At 46.1% G+C, this 16,698-nt stretch overlaps 1 protein-coding gene across 1 annotated transcript in view; it reads right to left on the reverse strand.

Annotated features, from left to right (window-relative positions):
* Positions 1-13,017, reverse strand: part of LOC143274642 (uncharacterized) — a 27,496-nt gene extending 14,479 nt beyond the window's left edge. The window contains exons 1-2 of the mRNA XM_076578515.1: positions 12,918-13,017; positions 6,789-6,901 (exon numbers count right to left, since the gene is read on the reverse strand). Of these exons, the coding sequence (XP_076434630.1) occupies positions 6,789-6,901; positions 12,918-12,948 (144 nt within the window). The 5' untranslated portion in view covers positions 12,949-13,017. The remainder of the gene's footprint in view (positions 1-6,788; positions 6,902-12,917) is intronic.
* Between the last annotated feature and the right edge of the window lie 3,681 nt (positions 13,018-16,698).

Raw genomic sequence — 16,698 nt, forward strand, 5'->3', positions numbered from 1 at the left:
ACGCCTCCTTGAGCTACTGAAACTGAAACTGAAACTGAAACTCGGTGCGCCAAGTGCGCGCTGCCTTAAAGGACTCTAGGTTGAACGTCCCATCCGAATGACTGGACGCTATAATTATTTGATTTTCCAGTCAAACTTGGGGAGACACGGCGATTGCGTGATTCGAACCCAGACCCTCACACGCACACAGATCGTCAGAGAGTCGTCGTCTTAACCATTCTGCCATTTTCACACTGACCACAAAGGACAGCAATAACAAAGCAGTTTCAGTTTCAAGGAGGTGTCAGAGCGTGCGAACAGACCCATCATAATTATACGCGACGCCACATCTGCTGCTGCAAAAAAAAAAAAAAAAAAAAAAAAAAAGAGTGGCATATTCCCGAATTTTGCATTAACCCAATGTACTGACCGGGCCTTAAGAGTCTAGTCTACGTTGGTGTAAATCACAAACATAACATGAAATAGAATAATCAGACAAAATATACAAATGAGTAAATACATCAAAATAAACAAGTACGTAAATGCATTTAAATATGATAAAGGGAAAGACACGTCGAAGACATGTGACATTCACTAAAGAGGACCACATAGAACGCGACATTCAGTGAAGATGACTAAATGGAACATGACATTCGCTAAAGAGGACCACATAGAACGCGACATTCACTGAAGATGAATAAATGGAACATGACATTCACTAAAAGAGGACCACACACAACGTGACAATTACTGAAGATGACTAAATGCAACATGACATTCACTAAAGAGAAGCACCCACAACGCGACATTCACTGAAGATGACTAAATGGAACATGGCATTCACTAAAGAGGACCACACATAACGCGACATTCACTGAAGATGACTAAATGGAACATGACATTCACTAAAGAGGACCACATAGAACGCGACATTCACTAAGATGACTAAATGGAACATGACATTCACTAAAGAGGAACACACATAACGCGACATTCACTGAAGATGACTAAATGGAACATGACCTTCACTAAAGAGGACGACATAGAACATGACATTCACTGAAGATGACTAAATGAAACATGACCTTCACTCTAGAGGACCACATAGAACGCGACATTCACTAAGATGACTAAATGGAACATGACATTCACTAAAGAGGACCACACAGAACGTGACATTCACTGAAGATGACTATATGGAACATAACATTCACTAAAGAGGACCACATAGAACGCGACATTCACTAAGATGACGAAATGGAACATGACATTCACTAAAGAGGACCACACAGAACGCGACATTAACTGAAAATGACTGTATGGAACATGACATTCACTAAAGAGGACCACATAGAACATGACATTCACTGAAGATGACTAAATGGAACATGACATTCACTAAAGAGGACCACATAGAACGCGACATTCACTAAGATGACGAAATGGAACATGACATTCACTAAAGAGGACCACACATAACGCGACATTCACTGAAGATGACTAAATGGAACATGACATTCACTAAAGAGGACCACATAGAACATGACATTCACTGAAGATGACTAAATGGAACATGACCTTCACTCTAGAGGACCACATAGAACGCGACATTCACTAAGATGACTAAATGGAACATGACATTCACTAAAGAGGACCACACATAACGTGACATTCACTGAAGATGACTATATGGAACATAACATTCACTAAAGAGGACCACATAGAACACGACATTCACTAAGATGACGAAATGGAACATGACATTCACTAAAGAGGACCACACAGAACGCAACATTAACTGAAAATGACTGTATGGAACATGACATTCACTAAAGAGGACCACATAGAACATGACATTCACTGAAGATGACTAAATGGAACATGACATTCACTAAAGAGGACCACACATAACGTGACATTAACTGAAAATGACTGTATGGAACATGACATTCACTAAAGAGGACCACATAGAACATGACATTCACTGAAGATGACTAAATGGAACATGACATTCACTAAAGAGGACCACATAGAACGCGACATTCACTAAGATGACGAAATGGAACATGACATTCACTAAAGAGGACCACACAGAACGTGACATTAACTGAAAATGACTGTATGGAACATGACATTCACTAAAGAGGACCACATAGAACATGACATTAACTGAAGATGACTAAATGGAACATGACATTCACTAAAGAGGACCACACACAACGTGACATTAACTGAAAATGACTGTATGGAACATGACATTCACTAAAGAGGACGACATAGAACATGACATTCACTGAAGATGACTAAATGGAACATGACATTCACTAAAGAGGACCACATAGAACGCGACATTCACTAAGATGACTAAATGGAACATGACATTCACTAAAGAGGACCACACATAACGTGACATTAACTGAAAATGACTATATGGAACATGACATTCACTAAAGAGGACCACATAGAACATGACATTCACTGAAGATGACTAAATGGAACATAACATTCACTAAAGAGGACCACATGGAACATGACATTCACTGAAGATGACTAAATGGAACATAACATTCACTAAAGAGGAACACACAGAACATGGCATTCCCTAAAGAGGACCACACAGAACATGGCATTCACTAAAGAGGACCACAAAGAACGTGACATGACACTCAATGAAGAGGACGTTCTATTAATATGCTATCAAGTCATGGCCTGGCTTCGCTAACGAAGGTCTAGGAAGGGCGTTGTCCACGTCTGATGCAGGCACGCTCATGGCTGACAAGGCCAATGCGGGAAAAGCAGAGTCGGCCGCAGCGGTTGCAAGGGAAAGTCTGGTCTGGGTTCGCGGCTGCAGCGTCGTGGTTCTTCCTCCTTCTGCGTTTGTCCTCAAGGCTGGCCCTGCGGTTGTTTTCGAAGGAGGAGACAGCTTGGTGGATGGTGCGTCGCCAGGTCTCTCGATCAGCGGCTACTGCGGACCACTGGCGATGGTCAATGTGACAGGCACCGAGAGCTTTCTTCAAGGAGTCTTTGTATCTCTTCTTGGGTGCTCCTCTGTCACGGTGGCCAGTGGACAGTTCGCCATACAGCGCGATCTTGGGCAGGCGGTGGTCCTCCATCCTGGACACGTGCCCTGCCCAACGTAGCTGGGTCTTTAGCAGCACTGCCTCGATGCTGATAGTCTTTGCCTGCTCCAGGACCTCGACATTTGTGATGTAGTCACTCCAGTGGATGCTGAGGATGGTGCGAAGGCAGCGCTGGTGGAAGCTATCAAGCAGTCGTATGTGGTGCCGGTAGGTGACCCAGGTTTCGGAGCCATACAACAGGGTGGGCAGTACAACAGCTCTGTACACGCTGATCTTTGTGTCTTTCTTCAGGTGTTTGTTGTTCCACACTCTCTTGTACAGCCTGCCAAATGCGCTGTTTGCCTTTGCAAGTCTGTTGTCGATCTCCTTGTCGATCTTGGCGTCAGACGAGATGGTGCAGCCTAGGTAGCTGAACTGGTGGACCGACTTCAGCTCTGTCTCACCGATGTTGATGTGAGGAGCGTGGAATTCTTCCTGTGGGGCAGGCTGGTGGAGAACTTCCGTCTTTTTCAGACTGACTTCTAGGCCGAAGAGCTGCGCAGCCTCTGCGAAGCAGGACGTTATACGCTGCAGGGCCGCTTCTGTATGGGCGACGAGGGCAGCATCGTCGGCAAACAGAAGCTCTCTGATGAGTTGCTCCAGTGTCTTGGTGTGGGCCTGTAGCCGCCTCAGGTTGAATAGGCTGCCATCAGTGCGGTATCTGATGAAGATACCGTCGTCGTCGCCAAGATCTTCAGTGGCCTGTTGGAGCATCATGCTGAAGAAGATCGTGAAGAGGGTCGGCGCGAGGACACAACCTTGTTTCACTCCATTTCCAATTGGGAAGGGCTCCGAAAGGTCGTTGCTGTGTCTGACCTGTCCACGCTGTTCCTCATGTAGTTGGATGACCATGCTGAGGAATTTTGGGGGGCATCCTAGACGTTTCATGATCTCCCACAGACCTTTTCTGCTCACGGTGTCGAAAGCTTTCGTGAGATCGACGAATGTCGCATACAGTCCTTTGTTCTGTTCCCGACATTTTTCTTGTAGCTGTCTGAGAACGAAGACCATGTCAGTGGTGCCTCTGTTGGCTCTAAAGCCACACTGACTCTCTGGGAGATGTTCTTCGGCGATAGTAGGCACCAGCCGATTTAGGAGGACTCTGGCGAGGATCTTGCCTGCGATGGAGAGCAGAGTTATCCCCCTGTAGTTGGAGCAGTCTGACTTTTCTCCCTTGTTTTTATACAGGGTGATGATGACTGCGTCACGGAGGTCCTGTGGTAGTTTGCCTTGCTCCCAGCAGCAGACAAAGAGGTTGTGGAGTTTGGAGTGTAGTGCTGGGCCTCCATTCTTCCACGCCTCCGGCGGAATTCCGTCAACCCCTGCTGCCTTGCCACATTTCAGCTGTTCAATGGCCTTGACAGTCTCTTCTAGGGTTGGTAGCTCGTCCAGTTGTAATTTCACTGGCTGTTGTGGGATGCGGAGAATTGCCGAGTCTTGAACCGTGCGGTTGGCGCTGAAGAGGGCCTGGAAATGTTCCGACCACCTGTTCAGGATCGACGTCTTGTCTGTGAAGAGCGCCTGGCCGTCTGCGCTGCGCAAAGGACTCTGGACCTGGTATGAGGGACCGTACACCGCCTTCAAGGCTTCGTATAAGCCCCGGTAGTCACCAGTGTCTGCACAAAGCTGAGCCCTCTCTGCCAGGTTGGTCCACCACCCATTTTGAATCTCACGAAGCTTGCGCTGGAGGTTGCTGCATATGAGCCGGAAGGTTGCTTTCTTCACCGGACAAGACGGTTGTGCAAGGTGAGCCTGGTGGGCTGATCTCTTCTTCGCCAGCAATTCTTGGATCTCCTGGTTGTTTTCGTCAAACCAGTCCTTGTTCTTTTTCGACGAGAACCCTAGGACTTCTTCAGAGGACTGCAGGATGGCTGATTTCAGCTGTGCCCATAGTGCTTCTGGAGAGGGGTCTGTGGGGCAACTGGGGTCTTCAAGTTTGTCCTGAAGCTTCGCCTGGAATTCAGCTTTCACTTCAGCTGACTGAAAGTTGCCGACCTGGAATTTCTTCCTAGGAGCTCCTCCTTTCTTTGGTTTGGGCTTGAAGTGGAGCCTGAGCTTGCTGCGGACGAGGCGGTGGTCAGTATGACACTCCGCGCTGGGCATCACTCGGGTGTGTAGGACGTCTCGTACGTCTCTCTGGCGCATCAGGATGTAATCAATGAGGTGCCAATGTTTGGACCGAGGATGCATCCACGTTGTCTTCAGGCTGTCCTTCTGCTGGAAAATGGTGTTGGTGATGGTAAACTGCTGCTCTGCACAGAACTCGAGAAGAAGGCGCCCATTGTCGTTGCAATTACCAACGCCATGCTTGCCAAGGACTCCTTTCCAGGCTTCTGAATCTTGGCCAACTCTGGCATTGAAGTCGCCAAGGATGATGACCTTGTCGTCAGCAGGGGTGTTCTGAACGAGGTTGCGCAGATCAGTGTAAAACTTGACCTTTTCTGTGGGGTCCGCTTGGAGGGTTGGAGCGTACACGCTGAACAGAGTGGCATGCTGTTTGTTCCGTAGTGGGAGGCGCATGGACATAATTCGGTCTGAGTGTCCTGTTGGCAGGTTTTCAAGCTTGGAGGCAATGGTGCTCCTGACCATAAAGCCTACGCCATAGAGGCGTCTCTCGGTCTCTGGCTTGCCTGACCAGTAGAGGGTGTACCCAGCGCCGTGTTCCTGGAGGCTGCCTTTCCCTGCAAAGCGGACTTCACTGACGGCAGCAATGTCAATGTTCAGTCTCTGAAGTTCGTGTGCGACTAGAGCGGAACGCCTTTCTGGGTGGTTGCTGTCTGCAGAGTCACGCATGGTTCGGATGTTCCAGCATGCTACCTTTAGTCCTTTTGCACCTAATTGTGAGGCAGGTGCCGGCCTTTTCTTCTCTATTGTTGTTCGACCGCGTTTGGAGATGCCCGTTGACCGCGGCTAGCCAACTGGGGGGTATGGAGATGAGCATTTGTTTGGACCACCTTTTCTAGGCCCCTCTCCGTGTGGAGCAAGCAGTGCTGTCCCTAGAAAAGGCTGCTTGGTCGTTCAGGGTGCTGCCGAGTGATGCTGTCACCTCCGGGTCAACAATCAGGCGACCAATATCCTGAACCGCCTGCATGCAGGATTGGAACTGCGGCTTCCAGTGACATCTTCCACCTGCCGTTTTCGCCCCTTTCCCATCGCTACAGGGCTTGGAATAGTTGGTGGCGCGGACGTGGACGTGTCCTTCAAGCCTGCGCAATGGAATTTTTAGGTGGAGTGCAGTGTGCGCAGTACTGGCCCCACCCTTTACACCCGTGGTTCATCTGCCATAGCCTAGCAAGCTGGGACGGTGACAGTGAGGTCCTCAGGTCGTAGGTTTTATATCAGAAGGAAGAAGAAAAAATAAGCAACCTTAAAACAAGTGATAGTAAGACATATGTAAAGGAAGATAGGTAGATAGACAGACAGACAAACAGATAGATAGACAGACAGATAGATAGATAGATAGATAGATAGATAGATAGATAGATAGACAGACAGACAGACAGGCAGACAGATAGATAGATAGATAGATAGATAGATAGATAGATAGATAGATAGATAGACAGATAGATAGATAGATAAAATGAGTAGGACACGCAGACACATTGTCGACTTTTTTGTTGCTGTGGTGGTAAATAGTCGAACCAGTTTAATCAAAGGATAAACATTTCCACCACACAATCAGATACTGACCACGTGCACCTCCTGTCCCTGGTAAGAGCGGAATATGACGTCACCGCGGAGGGAGGGGATATGGAGGGTGGATGGCAGGTCATAGTAACCCCTCATCATCTCCACAAACACCGCTGTAAACAGGTCATACTATTTCCTCATCATCTCCACAAACACCGCTGTAAACAGGTCATACTATCTCCTCATCATCTCCACAAACACCGCTGTAAACAGGTCATACTATCTCCTCATCATCTCCACAAACACCGCTGTAAACAGGTCATACTATCCCCTCATCATCTCCACAAACACCGCTTTAAACAGGTCATACTATCCCCTCATCATCTCCACAAACACCGCTGTAAACAGGTCATACTATCCCCTCATCATCTCCACAAACACCGCTGTAAACAGGTCATACTATCCCCTCATCATGTCCACAAACACCGCTGTAAACAGGTCATGATAATCCACAATTATCATCTCCACAAACACCACTGTAAACAGGTCATACTACCCCCTCATCATCTCCACAAACACCGCTGTAAACAGGTCATACTATCCCCTCATCATCTCCACAAACACCGCTGTAAACAGGTCATGATAATCCACAATTATCATCTCCACAAACACCGCTGTAAACAGGTCATACTACCCCCTCATCATCTCCACAAACACCGCTGTAAACAGGTCATACTACCCCCTCATCATCTCCACAAACACCGCTGTAAACAGGTCATGATAATCCACAATTATCATCTCCACAAACACCACTGTAAACAGGTCATACTACCCCCTCATCATCTCCACAAACACCGCTGTAAACAGGTCATAGTAACCCCTCATCATCTCCACAAACACCGCTGTAAACAGGTCATACTACCCCCTCATCATCTCCACAAACACCGCTGTAAACAGGTCATGGTACCCCCTCATCATCTCCACAAACACCGCTGTAAACAGGTCATAGTACCCCCTCATCATCTCCACAAACACCGCTGTAAACAGGTCGTGATAATCCACAATTATCATCTCCACAAACACCGCTGTAAACAGGTCATAGTACCCCCTCGTCATCTCCACAAACACCGCTGTAAACAGGTCATACTATCCCCTCATCATCTCCACAAACACCGCTGTAAACAGGTCATGATAATCCACAATTATCATCTCCACAAACACCGCTGTAAACAGGTCATACTACCCCCTCGTCATCTCCACAAACACCGCTGTAAACAGGTCGTGATAATCCACAATTATCATCTCCACAAACACCGCTGTAAACAGGTCATAGCACCCCCTCATCACCTCCACAAACACCGCTGTAAACAGGTCATACTACCCCCCTCATCATCTCCACAAACACCGCTGTAAACAGGTCATACTACCCCCTCATCATGTCCACAAACACCGCTGTAAACAGGTCGTGATAATCCACAATTATCATCTCCACAAACACCGCTGTAAACAGGTCATACTACCCCCTCATCATGTCCACAAACACCGCTGTAAACAGGTCATACTATCCCCTCATCATCTCCACAAACACCGCTGTAAACAGGTCATAGCACCCCCTCGTCATCTCCACAAACACCGCTTTAAACAGGTCATACTTCCCCCCTCATCATCTCCACAAACACCGCTGTAAACAGGTCATAGTACCCCCTCGTCATGTCCACAAACACCGCTGTAAACAGGTCATGATAATCCACAATTATCATCTCCACAAACACCGCTGTAAACAGGTCATAGCACCCCCTCATCATGTTCACAAACACCGCTGTAAACAGGTCGTAGTACCCCCTCATCATCTCCACAAACACCGCTTTAAACAGGTCATACTATTTCCTCATCATCTCCACAAACACCGCTGTAAACAGGTCATACTATCTCCTCATCATCTCCACAAACACCGCTGTAAACAGGTCATACCATCCCCTCATCATCTCCACAAACATCGCTGTAAACAGGTCATAACACTCTCTCGTCATCTCCACAAACACCGCTGTAAACAGGTCATGCTATCCCCTCATCATCTCCACAAACACCGCTGTAAACAGGTCATAGCACCCCCTCGTCATCTCCACAAACACCGCTGTAAACAGGTCATACTATCCCCTCATCATATCCACAAACACCGCTGTAAACAGGTCATAGTACCCCCTCATCATATCCACAAACACCGCTGTAAACAGGTCATAGTACCCCCTCATCATGTCCACAAACACCGCTGTAAACAGGTCGTGATAATCCACAATTATCATCTCCACAAACACCGCTGTAAACAGGTCATAGCACCCCCTCGTCATCTCCACAAACACCGCTGTAAACAGGTCATACTATCCCCTCATCATATCCACAAACACCGCTGTAAACAGGTCATAGTACCCCCTCGTCATCTCCACAAACACCGCTGTAAACAGGTCATAGCACCCCCTCATCATCTCCACAAACACCGCTGTAAACAGGTCATAGCACCCCCTCATCATCTCCACAAACACCGCTGTAAATAGGCCATACTATCCCCTCATCATCTCCACAAACACCGCTGTAAATAGGTCATAGCACCCCCTCATCATCTCCACAAACACCGCTGTAAACAGGTCATACTACCCCTTCATCATCTCCACAATCACCGCTGTAAACAGGTCATGATAATCCACAATTATCATCTCCACAAACACCGCTGTAAACAGGTCATACTATCCCCTCATCATCTCCACAAACACCGCTGTAAACAGGTCATACTATCCCCTCATCATCTCCACAAACACCGCTGTAAACAGGTCATAGCACCCCCTCATCATCTCCACAAACACCGCTGTAAACAGGTCATACTATCCCCTCATCATCTCCACAAACACCGCTGTAAACAGGTCATACTACCCCCTCATCATCTCCACAAACACCGCTGTAAACAGGTCATGATAATCCACAATTATCATCTCCACAAACACCGCTGTAAACAGGTCATACTACCCCCTCGTCATCTCCACAAACACCGCTGTAAACAGGTCATAGCACCCCCTCGTCATCTCCACAAACACCGCTGTAAACAGGTCATACTACCCCCTCGTCATCTTCACAAACACCGCTGTAAACAGGTCATAGCACCCCCTCATCATGTCCACAAACACCGCTGTAAACAGGTCATGATAATCCACAATTATCATCTCCACAAACACCGCTGTAAACAGGTCATACTACCCCCTCGTCATCTCCACAAACACCGCTGTAAACAGGTCATACCATCCCCTCATCATCTCCACAAACATCGCTGTAAACAGGTCATAACACTCTCTCGTCATCTCCACAAACACCGCTGTAAACAGGTCATACTATCCCCTCATCATCTCCACAAACACCGCTGTAAACAGGTCATAGCACCCCCTCATCATCTCCACAAACACCGCTGTAAAAAGGTCATACTATCCCCTCATCATCTCCACAAACACCGCTGTAAAAAGGTCATACTATCCCCTCATCATATCCACGAACACCGCTGTAAACAGGTCATGATAATCCACAATTATCATCTCCACAAACACCGCTGTAAACAGGTCATAGTACCCCCTCATCATCTCCACAAACACCGCTGTAAACAGGTCATAGCACCCCCTCATCATCTCCACAAACACCGCTGTAAACAGGTCATACTATCTCCTCATCATGTCCACAAACACCGCTGTAAACAGGTCATGATAATCCACAATTATCATCTCCACAAACACCGCTGTAAACAGGTCATAGTACCCCCTCATCATCTCCACAAACACCGCTTAACCAGGTCATACTATCCCCTCGTCATCTCCACAAACACCGCTGTAAACAGGTCAAACTATCCCCCCATCATCTCCACAAACACCGCTGTAAACAGGTCATACTATCCCCTCATCATCTCCACAAACACCGCTGTAAACAGGTCATAGTACCCCCTCATCATCTCCACAAACACCGCTGTAAACAGGTCATGATAATCCACAATTATCATCTCATTTCCACAAACACTTTTAAACAGGAAATAGTACCCATTTATCATCCCGACAAACATGATTATGTTAACATAACATAACATAACATAAAACATACAACATAACATAACATGTTAACACAACCCACTGTGCACACTTGTGGTTAGTGGTTAGTACTGGTCAATGAATAGTCAAACCAGATCAAGAAGTCTTAATATTGAAAAAAAACAACAACAACAAAAACAAAGATAAACAAATAAATAAACAAAATAGACAAATGAATAAATTTCGAAAAAAAAAAAAAAGAGAATAAAATGCCATATTCTGATAACTTTGGTGTTGTGGTCAGTGGTGGTCAATAGCGGTAAGTGATGGCCATTTATAGTTGATTAATGGTGTCACGAAATCCTAACACTACGTAACCGTCTCCAGATAAACAGTGATAGTGGTCAGCAGTGATAACTTCGTCGTCGTCGTCGTCGTCGTCGTCGGCCTCCTTCCGTCTCGAGAGACGATGACTGCACCAGAAATGTAGTCACTGTCCAGCATTGCACTTTCTGCTGTGGTTGTGTGGGCCGATGCTGGAGTTGCAATCTCTACTGCATGTGGTAAAAAAAAAAAAAAAACCCTGCCAGTCATCAAAATAATGCACAAAACGTGACAGAACAACACAATCTGAACATTTTTTTGTTTTTAAAGTGTGGTTACTTGTCAGCATGTGTGTGTGTGTGTGTGTGTGTGTGTGTGTGTGTGTGTGTGTTCAGATTTAAGAGGAAGTGGAAGAGGAAGAGGTGTGGCAGATTGGTTAAGACAACACAGTGTCCTTCAGGGTCTGGGTTCGAATCCCTGCCTCGCCCCTTTCCCTCAAATTTGACAAGGAAATCAAACTGATCGTCTAGTCATTGTGATTAAAGACGATCAAATCGAGAAGATCCCGTGTGCAGCACACACTTTGCGCACTGAAAATAATCCAATGGCAGTGTAATATGTTCCGTGTGTGTGTGTGTATATATATATATATATATATATATATATATATATATATATATATATATATATATATATATATATAAAAGCAGATCACAAAGCAATATCAGAGTTCGTTTCACTGAAGCTATCATAGATTCAGTGGTTGGTAAGCCAAGGGGGTTTAACTCCCAGCCCATTCAGGGGAAGCTACTGACATGTACTATGGATTCGGGAACAGGGTTTGCCGTCAGAAAAATAACATCCGGATATGCTACAGTATAAAACATGTTCAGTGTGTGTGTGTGTGTGTGTGTGTGTGTGTGTGTGTGTGTGTGTGTGTGTGTGTGTGTGTGTGTGTGTGTTCTTATGTGCTTTGTGTCTGAATAACGTGTTATTGTAGAGCGTTTAGAGATGTTTGAAAGAGCAATATAAGTGCCTTCTTCTTAATCTACTTCTTCTCACCATCATGATCATCATCACAATAGTTCTTCTTCTTTTTCTTCTTCTTCGTTCGTGAGCTGCGATTCCCACGTTCACTCGTATGGTGCATGAGTGTGTTTTTGTAACGTGTATGACCGTTGTAGGCAGCCATACTCCGTTCACGGGGGAGTCAGTAGTAGTAGTAGTAGTAGTAGTAGTAGCAGCAGCAGCAGCAGCAGCAGTTGTAGTGAGGACAGAAGGACATGCTATAATGGTGATGATGATAATGTCATGATGATCATGATGATGATTATGCTGCTGCTGCTATTATCCTTCTTCTTCTTTTTATCATTATTATTATTATTTTTTTTTTTTTTTTTTCCTTATGGTTGTTGCTGTTGTTTGCACTACTACTACTACTACTACTACTACTACTACTACTAGTAGTAGTAAGGATGGAAGACCAGATGATGATGATGATGATGATGACGAGGACGAACATGATGATGATGATGATGATGTAATGACGATGACTATGAAAATGATTATGCTGCTGTTGCTGTTTATTATTATTATTATTATCATTAGTAGTAGTAGTAGTAGTAGTAGTAGTAGTAGTAGTAGTGTCTTTGTTAGAGTAGTTGTTGTTAGCAGTACCAGTAATACTAGTACTTGTAGCAAGGATAGAAGGACAGATGACGATGATGACGACGATGACGATGACGATGATGACGATGATGACGATGACGATGATGATGAAGGACAGCAGGCCGGGGTGGCTGTGACTCACTGTTGCCGGAGATGTCCTGGTCGTTCAGCATGTCGTTCACTACGTGGTGAAGGGTCTGCACTGGGCGGGAGCTCTGACGTCTGTACCACCAACAACAACACGGAACACACCTCACAGATTGTGTTGTGCTGTGTTGTGTTGTTGTGTTGTGTTGTGTTGTGCTGTGTTGTGTTGTGTTGTGTTGTGTTGTTGTGTTGTGTTGTGTTGTGTTGTGGTGTGTTGTGTTGTGTTGTGTTGTGTTGTGGTGTGTTGTGTTGTGGTGTGTTGTGGTGTGTTGTGTTGTGGTGTGTTGTGTTGTGTTGTGGTGTGTTGTGTTGTTGTGTTGTGGTGTGCTGTGGTGTTCTGTGCTGTGTTGTTGTGTGTTGTGTTGTGTTGTGTTGCGTTGTGTTGTGTTGTGTTGTGTTGTTGTGTTGTGGTGTGTTGTGTTGTGCTGTGGTGTGCTGTGGTGTGGTCTGTTGTGGTGTGCTGTGGTGTTCTGTGCTGTGTTGTTGTGTGTTGTGTTGTGTTGTATTGCGTTGTGTTGTGGTGTGTTGTGTTGTGGTGTGTTGTGTTGTGCTGTGTTGTGTTGTGTTGTGCTGTGTTGTGTTGTGTTGTGGTGTGTTGTGTTGTGTTGTGTTGTGTTGTGTTGTGCTGTGTTGTGTTGTTGTGTTGTGCTGTGTTGTGTTGTGTTGTGGTGTGTTGTGTTGTGTTGTGCTGTGTTGTGTTGTTGTGTTGTGGTGTGTTGTGTTGTGCTGTGTTGTGTTGTTGTGTTGTGGTGTGTTGTGTTGTGTTGTGGTGTGTTGTGTTGTGTTGTGGTGTGTTGTGCTGTGTTGTGTTGTTGTGTTGTGCTGTGTTGTGTTGTTGTGTTGTGGTGTGTTGTGTTGTGTTGTGTTGTGTTGTGTTGTGGTGTGGTGTGGTGTGGTGTGTTGTTGTGTGTTGTGTTGTGTTGTGTTGTGTTGTGCTGTGGTGTTCTGTGCTGTGTTGTTGTGTGTTGTGTTGTGTTGTGGTGTGGTGTGGTGTGCTGTGGTGTGGTCTGTTGTGGTGTGCTGTGGTGTTCTGTGCTGTGTTGTTGTGTGTTGTGTTGTGTTGTGTTGTTGTGTTGTGGTGTGGTGTGTTGTGGTGTGTTGTGTTGTGTTGTGGTGTGGTGTGTTGTGTTGTGTTGTGTTGTGTTGTGTTGTGGTGTGGTGTGGTGTGGTGTGGTGTGTTGTGTTGTGTTGTTGTGTTGTGGTGTGTTGTGTTGTGTTGTGGTGTGTTGTGTTGTGTTGTGGTGTGTTGTGTTGTTGTGTTGTGGTGTGTTGTGTTGTGTTGTGGTGTGTTGTGCTGTGGTGTGGTGTGTTGTGTTGTGGTGTGGTGTGGTGTGTTGTGGTGTGTTGTTGTGTTGTGTTGTGTTGTTGTGTTGTGTTGTGTTGTGTTGTTGTGTTGTGTTGTGTTGTGGTGTGTTGTGTTGTGCTGTGTTGTGGTGTGGTGTGTTGTGTTGTGTTGTGTTGTTGTGTTGTGTTGTGTTGTGTTGTGTTGTGTTGTGTTGTGCTGTGGTGTGCTGTGGTGTGGTCTGTTGTGGTGTGCTGTGGTGTTCTGTGCTGTGTTGTTGTGTGTTGTGTTGTGTTGTGTTGTGGTGTGGTGTGCTGTGGTGTGGTCTGTTGTGGTGTGCTGTGGTGTTCTGTGCTGTGTTGTTGTGTTGTGTTGTGTTGTGTTGTGTTGTGTTGCGTTGTGCTGTGTTGTGTTGTGGTGTGTTGTTGTGTGGTGTGGTGTGGTGTGTTGTGTTGTGGTGTGTTGTGTTGTGTTGTGGTGTGGTGTGGTGTGGTGTGGTGTGGTGTGTTGTGGTGTGCTGTGGTGTTCTATGCTGTGGTGTTCTGTGCTGTGTTGTGTTGTGCTGTGCTGTGCTGTGCAGTGTTGTGTTGTGTTGTGCTGTGCTGTGCTGTGCTGTGTTGTTCTGTGCAGCGTCGGATGATGTTGTGCTGTGCTGTGCTGTGCTGTGCAGTGTTGTGTTGTGTTGTATTGTGTTGTGTTGTGGTGTGCTGTGCTGTGCTGTGCTGTGTTGTATTGTGTTATGCTGTGCTGTGCTGCGCTGTGCTGTGCTTTGTTGCGCTGTGTTGTGCTGTGCTGTGCTGCGCTGCGCTATTCTGTGCTGTGCTGTGCTGTGTTTCGTTGCGTTGCGTTGTGTTGTGCCTTGGTGTTCTGTGCTGTGTTCTGTTGTTCTGTGCTGTGCTGTGCAGTGTTGTGTTGCGCCGCGTTGCGTTGCGTTGCGTTGTGCTGTGTTGTGTTGCACACGGGACAGAAGGTCTGGCGTCTGCACCAACAACAGGGAACACCTCACAGTTTGTGTGCAGGTCTGTATTAAGTATTATGTTGTGTTTTAGTGTGTTTGCGTTGCGTTGTGCTGTTTTGTATTGTATTGCATTGTATTGTGTAGGATGAATACATTGTGTGAAGAATGATGATATTCTTCTTAAGGAACAGTTCTGCACAGTCTTCTACTTTCTTTGCAAACATTAAAAAAAAAAAAAAAAAAAAAAAAAAAAAACCGTTGTGAAGAACACCTGTGGTTAAAGGTCCAATTTCATTTTGCGGCCATAGAGACAGTACACGGAAGTTGTTGTGGTGTGTTGTTACCAGGAAGTTGGAGTCCAGTGTTTTCTTTCAAGGAAAATGTCCGTCACAGTTAAATGACTCACAGAAAGAGGACTACAGTTTCCTGAATACAAACCGCACAACGAAAGTACTCTGCATCACAGGGAGATGACAGGGTTAGTAATAGTAAGGGCTGGGAGAAGTCACAACCATCATCATCAACGTCATCAGGGGAGATGACAGGGTTAGTAGTAGTAAGGGGCTGACAGCAGTCACAACCATCATCATCATCAACGTCATCAGAGGAGATGACAGGGTTCGCAGTAGTAAGGGGTGGGAGAAGTCACAACCATCATCATCAACGTCATCAGGGGAGATGACAGGGTTAGTAGTAGTAAGGGGCTGACAGCAGTCACAACCATCATCATAATCAACGTCATCAGAGGAGATGACAGGGTTAGTAGTAGTAAGGGTTGACAGCAGTCACAACCATCATCATCATCAACGTCATCAGAGGAGATGACAGGGTTCGCAGTAGTAAGGGGTGGGAGCAGTCACAACCATCATCATCAACGTCATCAAGGGAGATGACAGGGTTAGTAGTAGTAAGGGCTGACAGCAGTCACAACCATCATCATCATTAACGTCATCAGGGGAGATGACAGGCTTAGTAGCTGTAAGGGGTGGCAGCAGTCACAACTATCATCATTAACGTCATCAGAGGAGACGACAGGGTTAGTAGTAGTAAGGGCTGAAAGCAGTCACAACCATCATCATCAACGTCATCAGGGGAGATGACAGGGTTAGCAGTAGTAAGGGCTGACAGCAGTCACAACCATCATCATCAACGTCATCAGGGGATATGACAGGGTTAGCAGTAGTAAGGGCTGACAGCAGTCACAACAACTATCATCATCAACGTCATCAGGGGAGATGACAGGGTTAGTAGTAGTAAGGGCTGGGAGCAGTCACAACCATCATCATCATCAACGTCATCAAGGGAGATCACAGGGTTAGTAGTAGTAAGGGCTGACAGCAGTCACAACCATCATCATCATCAACGTCATCAGGGGAGATGACAGGGTTAGTAGTAGTAAGGGGTGACAGCAGTCACAACCATCATCATCATCAACGTCATCAGGGGAGATGACAGGGTTAGTAGTAGTAAGGGGCTGACAGCAGTCACAACCATCATCATCAACGTCATTAAGGGAGATGACAGGGTTAGTAGTAG

The sequence above is a fragment of the Babylonia areolata genome, chromosome 29, assembly GCF_041734735.1.
Source record: "Babylonia areolata isolate BAREFJ2019XMU chromosome 29, ASM4173473v1, whole genome shotgun sequence".
Taxonomy (NCBI): domain Eukaryota; kingdom Metazoa; phylum Mollusca; class Gastropoda; order Neogastropoda; family Buccinidae; genus Babylonia; species Babylonia areolata.